At 39.4% G+C, this 16,444-nt stretch overlaps 1 protein-coding gene across 3 annotated transcripts; it reads right to left on the reverse strand.

Annotated features, from left to right (window-relative positions):
- Nucleotides 1–604: 604 nt before the first annotated feature.
- On the reverse strand, nucleotides 605–15,928 carry NME8 (NME/NM23 family member 8). 3 transcript variants are annotated; one of them, XM_062622238.1, is made up of 16 exons: nucleotides 15,859–15,928; nucleotides 15,704–15,761; nucleotides 14,874–14,980; nucleotides 14,369–14,440; nucleotides 13,243–13,359; nucleotides 12,584–12,650; nucleotides 10,678–10,757; nucleotides 9,006–9,098; nucleotides 8,479–8,580; nucleotides 6,586–6,734; nucleotides 5,446–5,624; nucleotides 4,651–4,795; nucleotides 3,671–3,778; nucleotides 2,611–2,762; nucleotides 1,506–1,650; nucleotides 605–896 (listed from the first exon to the last, which is right to left on the reverse strand). In XM_062622238.1, the coding sequence occupies exons 1-16, from the start codon at nucleotides 15,889–15,891 to the stop codon at nucleotides 674–676; spliced, it is 1,830 nt and encodes a 609-aa protein (XP_062478222.1). In that variant the 5' UTR covers nucleotides 15,892–15,928; the 3' UTR covers nucleotides 605–673. The 3 variants fall into 3 exon arrangements, with proteins under 3 accessions (XP_062478222.1, XP_062478228.1, XP_062478234.1); XM_062622244.1 differs by having other exon boundaries at nucleotides 15,713–15,761; nucleotides 15,859–15,891; XM_062622250.1 differs by lacking the exon at nucleotides 8,479–8,580.
- Between the last annotated feature and the right edge of the window lie 516 nt (nucleotides 15,929–16,444).

Below are 16,444 nucleotides of genomic sequence, written 5' to 3' on the forward strand. Positions count from 1 at the left end.
TGTTGCAGGAATACTTGTCTGCCTATTATTCCTGACTGGACCTTCCAATGGGTCCTGGACCTGGTTCATCACTTGCTTTGTCTGGGATTGCTGATGGATGTGGCTACCCAGCTCTGCTCAGATGCTGCGGGGCTGCTCAGCGCAGCCTGTGCTGTGGTCATGCTTGGCTCTGGGCTCCTTCTCCCTTGTGGAGCACTCTCACACTTGCTGCTGCTCCCTGACAATGTTGTAGCAGTGCCTTGACTACCTTGCACCATTTCTCCTTTGCAGGCTCCCTGAACTGGAGGACTCAACTGGCATCACAGTGGACATGTCATTAATTGTGTTTTAATGATCTTCTTTGACCCTGTTTTTTTAAGCTAGTTGTATACGAAACACCTTAGAACACTCCTGGAATTATAGGAAAGGCATAAATCTGCTAAAGTGATAAAAGAAAAACTACTTACTAACCATACATAAAAGAAATCATTACTAACATCAAACTTGTAGCAGGTATTGCTCGTTACATTGATATGCTTTGCAATATGCAATGCTGATAATAAAAATTTGGTTGATAAAAGAATGGATGGACTACGAAGGAAAGCATAAAACACAGACTTAAATGTAGGTGGTTGGGCAGACAAATGCATTTAATGACCTGAGCATCAGTTTTCAGCGACTGCATCTTAATCGCTCAATTTAGATCGAGCTCTCCAAATATACACTCAATGCTTTTCTGTGCATGTTCCTTAGTTGATGATCCATGAACAGCATTAGACAAAATATCTTGTGCAAAATGAGCTCGAATTGATCCAGGGGAGGTCTCTTTAGCCACTTCTGGATCGACTGGACCCATTATATGCCTCCATTCTTCCACAGCATTTTCCTTTGTTAAGACCATTATCACTGATGGGCCCCTGTAAAATCAATGTAAGGAAACTTTTACACTATTCTAAGATGCAGGCTTAGCTTTGACTTTAGAAGTACCATGAAGGGTTATGATAAGCATTATTCTATCTGAATTTTTTAAACTGTTCAAAGTTTTTTTCAGAGTGTTTCAAGACAATATCTTGGATTTGAAAGCAAAAACTATTCTGATGATCAGCTATTTGGATTTGTACTTTTTGCCCTAAAAGGCTCTTACCCAATAATTTCTGAAATGAGACTATGCATACTGTTTTATCAACAGCTATACTAACAGTATTATAAGGAAGATATTTGTCCTACATGAGAAGAACTAGGATCCCATCAGCAATCAGTTCTTTTTTCTTGAGAAAGGAAAAAACCCAACAGCATAACAATCAAAACCCCCAAAATAATAGTTACTGTCCATAGGTTTTAAAAGAATTTTAACTCTTCCTTTTAAAAGGAGAGCTCTCCATACCAGCAGCCACTAAACTTGACAGAAAGAGTGTCAGAGTGTCAAGTCCTCAGCCCACTTTGGGTGTAGCCTGTTCTGTTGGCACTGTAAATGTGAAGTTTGGTGTGCACTTATGTACCTCGAGGTTGTATAATGAGACACTTACTCAGTCATACAGGACAATAAGTCTTCAAAAAAGGGTTTTCCTTTGTGATGCTGGTAAAACTGTGCAGCCACCTCACGAGTTAAAGATTCTTCTTTAATCTTTGAGATGGTAAATCCAGCACCTTTCACTTTTTGCAAGATGTCATCTGGGAGGGTAACAAGAAGGCTCAAGTCTTCATCAAAATGGTTTAGATACAAAAATCATTTTAAAGTTCAGATGCTGAAAACTCCCCAAACTAAACCTTCAGAAAATACTAGGTGCTTTTTTAAAGAAACAAATCACCAATAGCTATTAAAGTTCTCCTTACAGTGTCAAACAATCCTGGGCAGTATGACAAACACTTCAACAGTCCTCTGAAATGTTCAGAAACCATTGTCACTGCATTAACGCAGGTGACAAACCCACACTATTATAAACCATACCAGTAGCATTCACTATTGCTTCTCATGTTGGACAGAACACGGACTGTAGTTGTAATGCTCTGTCACACCCCAGCTGGCCTGCTAAAATCAGAGTTATTACAAGAGGGTAAGAAAGACTCACAAAAGCCAATAACAGATTAACATTAGAAAGAGCACTGGAATTTGCTCTGACAGACAAGAACACCAGGATGCAGAGCTTAAAAAAAGTGGCAGCAAAACCTTTAAGGTGTTCTTTTTGCTTTGACCTTTCCTCCTCCTTCCCTTTGTCTAATGGCAAGTTAGAACAGGGATGGGAATGCATCTAATGGAGCAGTGACCCCTTTTGAACAATAGAGATTCCTGTCTGAAATAAGTAACATGAATTTGTAAAGCCTCTCTCCTTTGACGTAGAAGGATGCTAGGCAGCTAGTTTGCACGTCTGGTTTTTAAACAGTTTAACTTAGCTGAGCACTCTCTCACTTCAGTTCACCACCACTCTCATGAAGAAAGGGCTATAGGGAGCTTAAGCAAAGGGAATATCACATTTGAGGCCTCACTATGAAGTATGCAAGCCCTGTAAAAGCATTTCTCTGCATGGCAAAAATATTCCAGGGAATAAAAAGAATGCATCTGACATGAATTACTGCTAATATTTCGTGGAAATTACATCAATAGACATAGCCCATCCTTTCTAGATCACTTACCTTTATGCTTTGCAGCAGCAGCAGGTTTGATTAATGCCAAAGTGTGCTCCTGTGGGAAGAAGAATTCCAATTCCTTCTGAGCATCATCAGGTGTGGAACTACCATGCAGCTGACCAATAGGTACATTGCTGACAGCATACTGTGCACGTAAACTAAGGGTCATTAAAAGAGTAAAGTTACTTAAAGGAATAACCATTTTGAGCTTTAACTATTTGATGAGCCTTAACCCAGTGAATATAAATGAAAGTTGATGTGGTGACATAAGTGCTTGATGATCTCTTTGTAAAGACAACCTCCATTACCTACAAAAAGAGCAAGCCTGTAAATTAACCACCTGATCTATCAACACCACCCCACCCAACTCTCATCTTGTTATATTTGCAAGCTAATAGCAGCCCTTTCCTGGTGAAGCAGCTCTTTCCTGGTGAAGCAGCCCTTTCCTGGTGAGGCAGCCCTTTCCTGGTGAAGCAGCCCTTCTGCCAACAACAGGTAAGATGATGCAGTAGTAATTTCTTAGAGAAAGTTACCACTAGCAAGTAAAACTAGGATGTCTATTTGTAAAATGTGTATGGGAAACTTAGTCACAAGTAAAAATTCTGCTGATGCAAGCTTTTTGTTAAGCTGAGAAAGTAATCATCTGTTCTAAAAAATAAGGGTGCTATTTCAAGGGGAAAAAAAAAGCAATAATAACAAGGTATTACCAATATTTTTTCTCTGATTCATAGAATGGTTTGGATGAGAAAGGACCTTAAAATCATCTAGTTCCAACCCCCCTGCCAGGGCAGGGGCAGGGACCCCTCACTCTAGATTCAATAGATCTCCTTTCACTTCAATACCCTTTTCATGATGTTTAGCAGCCATTATTGCTCAGAAAATGCTGTAGTTTCTATGCATAATACAGCAGTTCTTCCAAGGAAAGCTTCACAAAGTGCAGAAATACATATTAGCTCCCAGAGGATGGCACTATAGTTACACCAGTTGGAATATGGTATTCATTGAGATGAGGAACATGAAAGTAAATAGTATACTGTGAATAATGGTTTACTATTGTGAGTATTACCTGTTTGGGTTTTCCTTCATAGCCTGCTCAACAGACTTTGGGCCCAGTAACTCTCTCCAGCGCGCTACAGCATTTTCTCGTGTTAGAGCAAGTACCAGAGTTGGACCACTGTGAGATGGGAAAACTTGCATGAAAAAGTAAAACTGAACTCTCTGTCAGTTGTGAAAGTCGTTTGGTTGCACCCAGAGCAGGTTAGGAAAACAAGCCTGGTACTGGAGGATTTTAAACCTAATCTCTGTTTAACCACTTTCAGTCTGATGAAACCTTATGGGGCTTAAACATAAATCTGAATTTCAAAATGAATGCTACTACAACAGGAGGAATGTTCTAGAATTGGGCTATCTTTATTATTAGCCACTAAAATGCTGATCAGCTCCTAAGTTATCAGCCATACCCCAAATTCCTATGAAGGCAATATCCAAACATAGTGTATTTTTCCTCCCCAGTCCAGCACACAGCCTGGATAAAGACTTCTTGCAGGGCAGAGCTCAGCTGATTTCACCCACATCAATGGAACTGGCTGCTGCCTTCAACTTCCTACATACAGGTATGTGGAGTAGCTTGTAGTTTTTTACACCCTCGTGTATGTAGAACCATAGAATGATTTGGATTGGAAGGGACCTTAAAGACCATCTAATTCCAACCCCCTGCCACAGGCAGGGATGAGAGTACAAGATCACCCTGTTACTGTTATTGTAACCTCTATACTAATCATAGTGGTTTATATATATATAAATTAAACTTTGGCCCAGGCTTTGAACAATTAAACCAATTTCTACAAATATCTCCCCTCAAACATATATATACACTGTATTTGGGAATTATCTCATTATCTGCTATTGTCTGATCCTGTTTTGCATTTTACTAAACTCTCAGATACATTGGTGTCTTATGTATTGTGTATTATTGAGGCTAATTATTCATTGTGAAAATGTCACTCTTATTTATAGATCCACATTCTCATTTTTCATTCGAAGTACCTGGTCATTTGCTCTAGAAGGACTGGGAAGTAGTCTTGATCTACATGCTCTTTGTAAAATTCATGTATTTGTTCTTCAGTTAGGGTGATTTCTTTCTGCATTGCTATTTTGAAGCCATCATCCTTTATTCTTTGCAGGATTGACTCTATTTAGTATATTGAAATGATGCAAAGTTGCCATTCATTCATTAATTTGCACAGCTTCTGTGTATAGGTTATTTCAAGTAGAGAGATTCTCAAGTTAAGAATAGAAATGCTATCTAGAATCTAGGAAGAAATGCAAATATATGCCTGAGAAGAAAAGTAAACTTGGTTGGATGGAGTTTTGTGCTAATGGAGTAGATTTCCTGATTTAATATTGTCTGTATAGACCTGCCCTTGTGCAGCACTGCACACACCAGTTATGCAGCACAGAACACAGATCAGATCTTTTTTAGCTTCCTGTTGATCTACCTTGGACCTGGCATTCAGGAATAATATCAGCTCCTTTGTTATGGTGGGAATTATGATCCCCTATATTATAGCTTGCAAATGCTAGCTTCTCTTCTAGAGACATTCCATCCAAATATACAATCTAAAGATGTTCTTGAACAATCAACCCAGGGAACAAAACAGCATTGATGTGTACGTTCTCAATACAGCAAAAACATTAACCATGTCACTTTGTTCCTGACAAAGATCACTGTAGAGACAATACAACCTAAGAACATGTCATTAATAGAGTTGGGATATTTCAACTTCAAAATGTGAGGGCTTTTATATATCCTAGATAGAGAATGCAGTGATCAACTCTTACCTCGTCTTTCCTTTAGGAGACATGGTCTGATTAAGGCCAAAGTTTTTTCTGTTCTTTGCTCTGTCTTGTGGGTATCAAAATTGGGGAAAAAGAAGGCAAGTTGTCTGCTGGCATTTTCTATGCTGTCTTCCATATCACATACATTTAATAGAGCCCCAGTTTCCACAGTTTCTTCCCCCCTAATGACACGCAAAGTAACAGTATTTAAGTCACTGCATACATTGTGTTAATAGTTGACTTTGTGAAGATGTACTTTCTTCAAGTTTAGCAAACCAGAATAACAGAATCCCAAACTAAGTTTCCATTAAAATCAGATTCATGACTGAAGTAATGCATCTGAGAGGAGAATTATTCATCTTCTCAAAATTGCCTTTGCTATGAGAGAGAAATCTCAGCCATGCAGGTTTTCCAGCTTCCTTCTAGATTATTCAAAATAGTCTTTCTGCTTCACTAGACAGAATTACAACTGGCAAGTGTACAGTGATGATGAGTGATCAGTAAAAGGATTGTTCTTAATTCATACGCAGCATGATCATGAAACTGATAGCACTGCAGATTTGTCTTTAACAGAGATACTTCTTATTGTTACTTGCCTGCATTTAGCTATGTAAATACAGTCACTCTTCACCAGCTACAGAAAATGCAATATCCCCCGCTGTGGGAGTCTGTGCAGGAAGGGAGACAGCAGGCACCAACAGGAATACCAATAATGGTGACAAGTTCTTCATTTGAACACAGGATTTAAGTCCATGCTGCTTTAAGCAAATCTCTTGTCTAAATATAAAGCTTGATCTGCTATTTGAATTTCTGAGCGCTCTTGTTGGCTGCCATGTGTGCCACTATCATCCTCTTTACAACTCTCAACGCATACTTGGCATAGGAGAAAAATGGACATTTCAAGGTACTGTGTTTGTGAACAGTTAATCCATACAATGTTCTTATGCATCTTGAAGGTGAGGGAACACAACCCAAACGCCTCCCCCCCTTGTTTGCCTGCTTTTACAGAGTGGTCCCAAGGGACACAGCATGCTTCAGGCATCCCCTACTCTCCCTTGAGCATCTGCAAGAATGTGTCTTGGTTTATGGTGTACTCTGGGTACTGTAACTGAATCGCATCTACACATTTCTACTGGTAGTTACCTGTCTGGCTTCTCGGCCTCATCAACGCTCTTACTCATCTCATCTAGCTCTTTCCAGTGAGGAATAGCATCAGCTGGGTTTTTTTTAGAGACGATCAAAATGTGGCATGGTCCACTTAGCATGAATTGAAGGAAATCTTCAAAATCGGGCTAAAAAACATAATTTTTTTTCTCTATGAATTGAAGGAACTTCGAGTTTATCATGAGAAATGAACAGCCATCCTTTCAAAATTAACTCCTAATTCCTGTTCTAAAATGACACTCGCATACATTACTCAAACCCTTGTTAAATTGGGACGGTTTTGATCAGTCATTTGAGCCAATGTTATAAAATACCTAAACCAAACTTAATTGAGATAAAGGAAGTCATAGAACTACTTTAAGAAAGTAGCACATGTTCTACTGGCTTAATATGTAAATGACAAGAATGAAGAAAATGAGTTAGAAACTCAATGTGATCCAATGCTCTGCTCACAGTAGCTCATGCAGTGTGCCATAACAAACTGCAATACAGTTCTATGCATAATTATTGCAACTAAAGCCCACGTAGCTGGGTGCAAATAGAGAACATCGAGATATTTGCAGGACATTTGTAGGCTTTTCCTTCATTCTCTTTGCTAGTTTCATTCCTTCAGTTTCAACCTTCAGTGTTATAAATGTACATTTTCATCAGAAAGTGATTTTTGTAGCTGTTGTGAGTTTTTAATCTTTCTTGCCTTGCATGTCACCCTATCCTTCAATATTTAAAACTTCCTCAAGTATCTTCTCTGCTTTTTAATATTTGAATAGATCTTTTCTTTACTAGTCAGCCTCATCTCATTGTGTATGGTAAGTTTTTCTCGTAATAATACGAGGATTAAATACTCAGATGCATGCTTGCAATTTATTTCTTTTCTCTTTCAATCTTTGTACCTATGCACACATTTAACCCATTTCTCAAGATGACCAAACTCACAAGAGGTACAATGTATACAAGTACAAAACCATTTAGTGAAATGCATCAAAGGAGTGTCTATACTTCTGTGGCTTCAAGAGTACACTTTCTCATATTAGCAGAAATAGATGTGGCTGTTAGATTTGGCTGACCTGGATCACCCAGCTTTATCACTGAAAAGACACAATTTCTGCTTCCAATTATATCTGAAGGTCTTTTGCCTTCAGTCTCCATTCTGCTACAACAGGCAGCCTCTGGACCTTCAGCAAGCTTGCAGGGTACTAAATCAGGGATGATTTTGCCCACTGAGCACAAAGGAATCTGTATTCTATAGAATCATAGAATGGTTTGGGTTGGAAAGGACCTTAAAATCATCCTGTTCCAACCCTATGCCATGGGCAGGGATGCCTCACATTAAACCATATCACCCAAGCCTTTGTCCAACCTGGCCTTGCACACTGCCAGGGATGGGGCATTTGCCACTTCTCTGGGCATCCTGTTCCTATTGTCACTTTAACATAATTATTTTTCAGCTTAAAATTGCACGGAAAGAATGGCAAATAATTGGCTTCTCAGTGTGCATAGGGAGCTCTGGACTGCTTCTGGTAGTTCATAGTAGTTTTATTCTCCCTGTCCTAATGTTGTCTAGGATCTGCTGTGGTGTAACAGTGCTGCCATATATCGAGCACTGCATGCTTTTTCTCTGTCTTGGTTCCTCCCACACCTCCCTTTACACCTAACTAATGTCAAATTTGGCTGCTGTTCCCAAGAAGATGACATTTTTACCTCTGTTTCACAACTGTGTCTGTCTAGACTCCTAGCTTTACTAAAACAAAGCTGCTCACGATTCCTCACAAGCCCTCCCTGTTACTTCCTTTCTAAACCACAGTGCAGGAATCTGGTGATTACTGTCGGATTTCTTTTTCTGCTCTAGTTTCAGCAGGAACCACCTTGTCTCACTGTCCTAATGTAGGATAGGGCCGGAAAAATGAACTTCACTGGAGATGCTCTCTCTTCCTGCCTGTTCACTTGCTTAGTTCCAGTCCTACCCTGTGATAAACACTATAAAGAAGAAAAAAAGTCAAATATACTATTTTATGGCTGGAAGAGTACGTGTCAGACAGATACCCCCTGTCATAAAGATGATGCTGGACTTTGGCTTTGTGCTGCATTTCATACCTAACAGCCTATGTTTAGGGCCATGGCTAAGGGTCCGACACATTCTGATAACAGACAGATCTGGAAAATCTCTTGGCATTTAATTGGAGTTCAATTTAATTGAGTTGGAATGTTAGAATGCTATCAAGCCATATCTGTACGAGTCGGTAGGAGAGAGAGAATGTCTCCTTTTTTTCTATGCACTAAATCTACATTAATTCAGTTCTTCAACATACCAAAACTGTATAAGACAGAGATTTGCAAACACATATAGCTAAAATGATATGTTTTACCCGTTCCTTTTGTTTAGGTTTTTAGCTTGTTTTTACCTCTTTCGCTTTACAGGCATAGAACACTCTGATTTGCTCTTCAGTTAGCGTTTTCTCCTCTTCTGCTTCGATGCTAAATCCTGCGTTTGTAATCTGCAATTATTTAGTTATTACTCAGTGGCATTTGAAAATGAATATATACAAAATCTTATGTTATTGTAATGCTAAAGATTGATTGATTTTTGGAAGCTACCTTCAGTTTAAAATTCTCTGACATGTTCCAAATAATTGCTACCTTTGCCTAAGCTGAAGTTCCAGCTTTTTAAAGCACTTTGCTAATTTCACGATTACAATGGCCCCTAAGTTAATGGTTGTGAACCATGTAGTGCAGTTCAATTTATACAGTCATTCATATGTTAATAATCCCTTTTATTTAACATTAAATGAACTCATTTTAACTGTTGTGATTAACATGCCACCACTTCCAAAACTGTTATTGTAACCTCTATACTAATCATAGTGGTCATATAAATGTGTACTTATCAACAGCTGTATTAGGCTAAAGTACTTGGCTTCAGGAAAAGGAGATAAGCATAAAATAGATTATATTTTTATCTATTTTAAGCTACATCACTGCACTGAATTCAAGTATGTGGAGGAGATGCAGACCTGCGTGTCCTATGTGAAAATTCGTAGTCCACTTGTGTGAGGTTTCCCATACACTGATATTTAAACAACAAAGGCGCTACCCAACCCCAGTACTGACCACATGCCCATATTAATTTGCTTACCAACATGCTGCTCTTTAAAAGCCCTTATGGTGCTGCTGAGTGTGGAAAAATCGTGAGTGCACCCCTCATTAGGCAGGGCAAAGGCAGAGCCAACTGGCAGCTGCTCAGCTCCAGCTACATTGCTTTCAAGCACTGCCTGCTGTTCTTTTTGCCTTTTCCTGAGCTTCATTCCTTTCTGGCCAAGGCAGAGTCATTGCAGAAACAAGCTATACAGCACTGATCATCGTTCCTGCAAAAGTCACTCGTATTTGTCTTGATATAAAGCCTTAGGAGGCATTTTTTTGGTAACAGAAAGACTAAGAAATTCCTGTAACTGAAATGAGCATTACTATAGCATTGTATTGTGGAAGGCAAAACATTCTTTCTTTCACTGTGTGATGGCTTCAACAAATACTGAACCATTGGATGCGCCCTTGCATACTTGCTGGATTCACATCCTTCACTTCAGGAGTAAATGCTGCACTAGTGACAAATATTAGTGTACCCTTACTAGTGCACGTAAACTAGCCTCACCATCTGCATGCTTTTATGTATTGCCATATGTGTCTGCACACAAAGTCTTTTCCATAAAGAACTGGTTAGCTGTCTTATGTGTGCCTGTGTGAAGAATTAACTTTGCCACCCCAGTCTCTAGTTCTCATTTCTGCTGCAAAGTGAGGGGGGAAAAAGACACTTTTCTGTGTGTAGATTTCATGTGTTGATGATTAGCACAATATGCATGATACCTCGTCTACTGACATAAAGTATTAAAGCAGTAGTATCAGTCTGAACACCGTATTATTTCAGGTCAGAATTATCATGCTGATATCATCCTTAACAGAGAAGTGTTAAAAGATCTTGTTCTAAAGCCTAGGCATAAATTAGGATCTACTTCATCTTGCATCTTGCTACTATGGCTCTTAACTAAGCAGCATGAATGAATCTTACCAAGTTATCTTTACCTGGCTTTTAATTTCTTCTACACGTCCCTCTGAGACATCATCAGGTTTTATAATACCAAGAGAATATTTGACTGCTTTTTCTGGAAAAGGGAAACAGTCATGTGTCAATGGGTCCATTTGTCAAGGTAAATGCAGAACTACATTTACCATGGCTTGCAAGTGGGTTTCTCTGAATAGTTTTCTGTTTTAATATTGAGGTGGCCAAACAGTGGTTCCAAAAAATAAGTGACTCCAGCACTTAGAGCAAGCCTTGGAGAGCAGGACTGTCCTTGGCTATCCCTGGAATCCACATTCCTGACAAAGCACTGGTGTTCTGGGTAATATGGTGGAGAAATGGTTCACATGTGGCTATGTGGGATGGGAAAGCTTAAGATGGGTGCTTTGTCTAGGGAGCTCTTTATGTACAGGGCTAGAAATGTGAAAGGAATGAGTGTTACTAAGGAAAATTAACTAAGTGAAAACCTGTATGAATACTAGAGATTTCCAGTAAAATATGCATTTCTTGTCATAGTAGATGTTTGTTTTTTCTTAGCACTGTGGATGCCAAAGTAATTTGCAATAAATAACTGTTGAAGTAACACATGCTTGCTAACACCATGTAATGTTTAAAACAAGAGGTATAGACATGGTGTTACAACCTCCATAGCACACAGATCCCAACAAAGTGAGAGAAAATGGTCAGAAAAGAGTACAAACTACATTGCCTTTGCAGGATCAGAGGTTTACAATGAAGCATTAGAATGTAATTCAGTGCCTGTAGGAGAACTTTCTGGTAGCTCTAACAGCAACACCAGATTACTACTCATTTCCAACACTAGGGAACTCTCATAGGCACCTGCACGTGGTAAGTAGAATATTACCGTGAAATATTAGTGTATTATGGCTTCTGAGGGATCCCTTACCCTGAAGGTGAACCCAAACTTATGTCTGTTCCCTGATTTGGTCACACATTTAGGTGCTGTGGGTTAGTGTGAAGTCTGGATATAACTGCTATATGACTTGTAATACTGTACTACTAGTCCTGGAAGGTGTATGGGAAAAAAATACAGGCTAAAGCTGAGGTCAGGAATGTGTCACTTGAACCAAACAATAAAGGCAGGAAGAGGAAGGAGAAGGGGCACAACTTAATCCATGACTATGATCTAATGCCTTCTCACTGAGGGGGAGGAGAGATCAGAAAGAAGAGGATGAAGGAGGAGTTTATTCCATCTCAGTGCTGATGAGTGGCATTCTGTGCGTATGGAGCAGTAGAAACATTCAGTAGCCACAGATAACAATAAGAATAGAAAAGATGTAGGTCCCAGCTCATGAAAAGCCTGACCTAAATGGTAGGTATGAGACCCACAAACAGGATGGTGCTTATTTTCAATCTTTTTGGACTCCTATTCTACTGTCATGGGTTCATGTAATGTAAACCTGTCCTTTAGCTCCTTAATGTGGTGAAAGACTCAAAAATAATCCAAGATACAAGCATGCCATTCCTTCACAGATGAACTCTTCCAATCCTCTCAGGTTGTCCCTGTCTTGTTATTCCTGTCAAACACCCAAGGGTTAACAAGCCCCACCTGAACAAAAGTGCAAAGATAACACAGGGGCTGTGTAGAAGTGACTTTGAGGCACTGGTTTTACACAGGAATATTGCCTGGCACACAGCACTGCTGCTATTCTGAAGTGCTGAAAGCTCACAAAGCAGGGGTGAAAATACTGATGATGGCAGCCCGATATCTTAATTCCTTACAGGAGAAAGCTTCCCATCACTTTGATATTCTCAACCACAGCCTCTCATATTACTAACTCAATCAAAGGAGCCTCGTAGTGCTGGACATACCCAATTCTTAAATAACTAAAGAGATATTGGTTCTTTTTCTTCCTGCTAACATTTCTAAGAGACATCAAATAGATTTACCCTGAGGTGCGGTCTCCTCAACAGGCTCTTCTGGTGGTTTCTCTTCATGCAAAACAAGTTCTTCTACCTAAGGCAATTGCCAGTGGGGTAAAAGTACATCACCAGTGTGAAGCTGAAGCCACCAATCACAGCTATCAGGTATTTACAACAATTTTACCTTAATGTTAGAACATATTTGCTACCTTGGAAAGTGAGAAAGTCTAAGAAAGATCTTTGAGCAACCTGATTTTCCTTAACTGAGCTACAGTGTTAAAAGTTTCCTTTACTGTAAGTGAAGTTATTTCACCTCCATTTCTACTTAAAATGGAGCAATGAGCCATAACTGCTCCCCCTGTCTTTGTTTCATCTGATGCACTAAGTTAAATAAGGAAAATAGTCCTGGGAGAATAAAAGATGACTAAAACCCTTCATGTGCCAATGACCTTGTCCATCTCTTCATTTCTTACATTAATAGGCTAATCTGTAAACTTCTGAAGCTTTTACAAAGTGCTATTTAATGGAAATCTCTAAAAGAACCCAAACCACCCTCACGTCTATCACTTTATTGTTGAAATAAATACAAACAATTAAACATGACCAAACCCTCTATCACAGGGATTAAGAGAAAACATGCAAGCGTAATAAAACCTCATTTATTTAAGTATCTGGTTTGTGAGTACCGTGGTGCGCTCCTTCTCTCCAGATGCAATTGCTCTCTCTTCTAGCACTAGCTCTGTTATTTTCTTATTTAGAAGAGGAGCATTGACACCTTTCACTATTGAGATAATTTTGCCATTCTGTAAAAGAGAAAAGAACGTTCTCAATGAGTTTTCATTGCTCTCATTACATATTTACTTTAATTTTGAAACATGCTTTATCTCACTGTATTTTCTAGCAGCAGGACCACCTTCTATGCCCACAGAAGTGAATACTAAAGCTACTACTGCCTCTATTAGTTCAGAAAGAACCTTTCTTGCTTCTGCTTCCTCCCTCCCTTCTCTGCCTAATTTGTCATGTTTATTTCTAGGCTCACCATTTATAATATAGTCAGATGTAAATGCAAAATACGGGATTTACTAGCTCTTAATTCCCATAACATGGAGTTTTCTATCTTTTATTCGCATTATGTGTCAGGGAGTGCTCTGCCACATTCAGGAGGTAGTGAAGTGAACTACTGGTAATCAAAGATGCTGCTAGCTTGGTTTGGAAGCGTTCAGATTCAAATCTGTAAGTGTCCTGAGAGTATTATTGCTCTCAGATCCTAGATTTAAAACTTAGCACCCTGAAGTCAAGAAAACATTGAAACCATTGCCTCCTAAGGGAGCAGTGTTCTACAGTGGCATTCTAAGAGAAGAGGCTTTTTACATCCATTGCTGAGAGATAAAAAACATGTGATTGTTCCAATTGCCTGGGTGTGAAAAACACAGTTTTAGCTGTTTATCTGAAATCTCTTAAAGCATCAGGAAATGGAACCTCTTTTTCCCTGGGTTAAAGCGTGTATAAATACCCATTTCAGTGTAGCCAATTTATGTGAGACAACCCTGGAAAACTTACAGAGTTTTCTTCCTAAGTGACTACCCCAGCTGTGGCTACCCAAAATCTCCTGTGGCTGCCATGTGCTCGAGAACCACAGATCAGGCATGAAAACCCGCCTCAAGTCAACAACGTCCGCTGGCATGCATACTGGGTTACGCACTGTAAGATGTAAAGGTATGCGTTCTACAGCTTCCCTTTTCTTTTCAATCTACTGAAAAATTAAGGCAAAATTAGGCAGCACATGGAGAGAGGCTGATGAGACGTACTTACAACACAGAACAGAAACACAGGTTCGCATTTGTTCCTGAATGACTGCAGAGCCAGAATGCTGTCAGCCTCTGCCTGAAGTCAGATGGAAAAGATGATTTACTTACATGTGCATGCATATGCATATATAGAGAGAATCATAGAATAGTTAGGGTTGGAAAGGACCTTATCATGTAGTTCCCTATATATATAAAAAAGTATATATATATATAAACCTGCATAGATTCATAAAATCTGGCTTTTGAATGTTTCTGCAGTCTTATGAAGAAATATATTGTGGGGTATCAGCTCCCTTTCTATTATAGCTCCTTCCACATTGATTGCCATTCCCAGTCTATCCCTAAACAAAGTCTTGTGAGGAGCTATGCAGAAGAAGATGCAACCAGGCCAAAACTTGTGATACCTTGGTATAAGGACAGTAAAATGAAAGCTCTGTTTGTGCAGACAGGTCAAAAGAACTATTTAAAACAAAAGGTGAAGAAGTTCCCCATGGAATTGCCATCCTTACCACGGCAAAATGCAGCACATCGTCTTCACTGAACTCGCTCTTCAGCTTCCTGAATAGACTCAGCACAGCTTTGCAAGGACCACACCAGGCTTGATACACATCTATTACTGAAATGGAATAGTTTGGGGTTACAAAACAGCCGCCTTGTGGAGCTTATCAAATGGAACATATTTGCGAGTGTGTTGAAGCACACGCATGCAGGGAAGCGTTCACATGCAGCTTTTAGTCCTCTCAGTCAATGTATGCACCGCAGATACATCAATGTGTTCAGTGAATACATCACGGTTTCCTCTTTCATTTCAATTATGTTTGGCACCAACAACCTACTTCATAATACTGTTTGAGATGCTTAATTCAGACCACCCCATTTCTCTCATATTCCTTTTCCTTTTAATTGCTCTTTTTCTTTCCCCACTGTTGGATTTCGATCTTATTTATTCTACATGATTTTTACATCCCTGAGCCCATGCAGATCATGTTTTTCCCATTGCTGCTCTTGTGTAGCTATGATCCCATTACAGATTTGTTCTCTCTACCTAAATATAACTCCCTACCATACAGAACACCACATTGGAAAGGTATTTTCTGATTATCAGCATATAACAGCAGATAAAATAATGGTTATGACTTCTGACAAGTATTTATTCATAATAGAAGACTGTATGTTAATAAACACATTTTATACTTTATATTAGTATAACCTTTCTTTAAAAGATAATATGGTGGTAATCTACATTTATGACCACTATCTATTAAAGATGATAGGATATGTAAGTATGAAAACCTATACATGTCTTCAGGAGAGATTAAACAGAAAACAGTGACAGTACCTACTACACCTTTCATCAGCAACATTTCACCCCACTGGTTCTCATTGGTTATTTGCATCTGAAATAAAAAGAATTGACATTTTAACATCCTTAAAAGAGAGAGAGAGAAAATGTCTATTAATCTCTAGAATTGTTCAAGTAAATAGAATCTGTACCTGGAGCTGGATTTCTTTCTTCTTGCCTGCCATTTCCCTGTGGTTATAGGAAACGTATCAAAATACAAAGCACATTTAACAGGTTTTTAAAAGAACTTGGTTTTATAGTTTTCAACACAGCACTGCCTTCTGATTCCCTTACAAATGAGCTCAGCAGAAGCCCCTACAGCAATGGCAGTTTATACCCCACCTTGGTGGTCTATGAGGCTAAATACAGCTGATTTTCAAGGCCCACGTAGCACAGGAAACACAACAAAATGGAGTTCCTTAACCCATTGGGGTCCTTGAAAATCCTGTTGGCCTCAGCAGTCTCAGAAAGGCCCCAGGGCCCTTGGATGGGATGACAGGTGCTGTAGCAATGGACCATCCGCTCCCCACCCTGGAGGTCTGTGAAACCGGATGAAATATGGAATGGATGGAAAACACTGAGGTCCCGCACGCTTCAGCTCACACACAGGTGCACACCTGCATGTGTCCACAAGGACATGCAGAGACTCACATCCTTCTGCAGGCACCCAAACATGAACCTCCGTTATACAGGGACAGCCTCACCATGAGCACGCCTGGGGGTGCATGAATGCACATG

Source organism: Pezoporus occidentalis, unplaced genomic scaffold, assembly GCF_034315485.1.
Source record: "Pezoporus occidentalis ecotype Australia unplaced genomic scaffold, CSIRO_AGI_Poc_V1 ctg107, whole genome shotgun sequence".
NCBI classification, from domain to species: domain Eukaryota; kingdom Metazoa; phylum Chordata; class Aves; order Psittaciformes; family Psittacidae; genus Pezoporus; species Pezoporus occidentalis.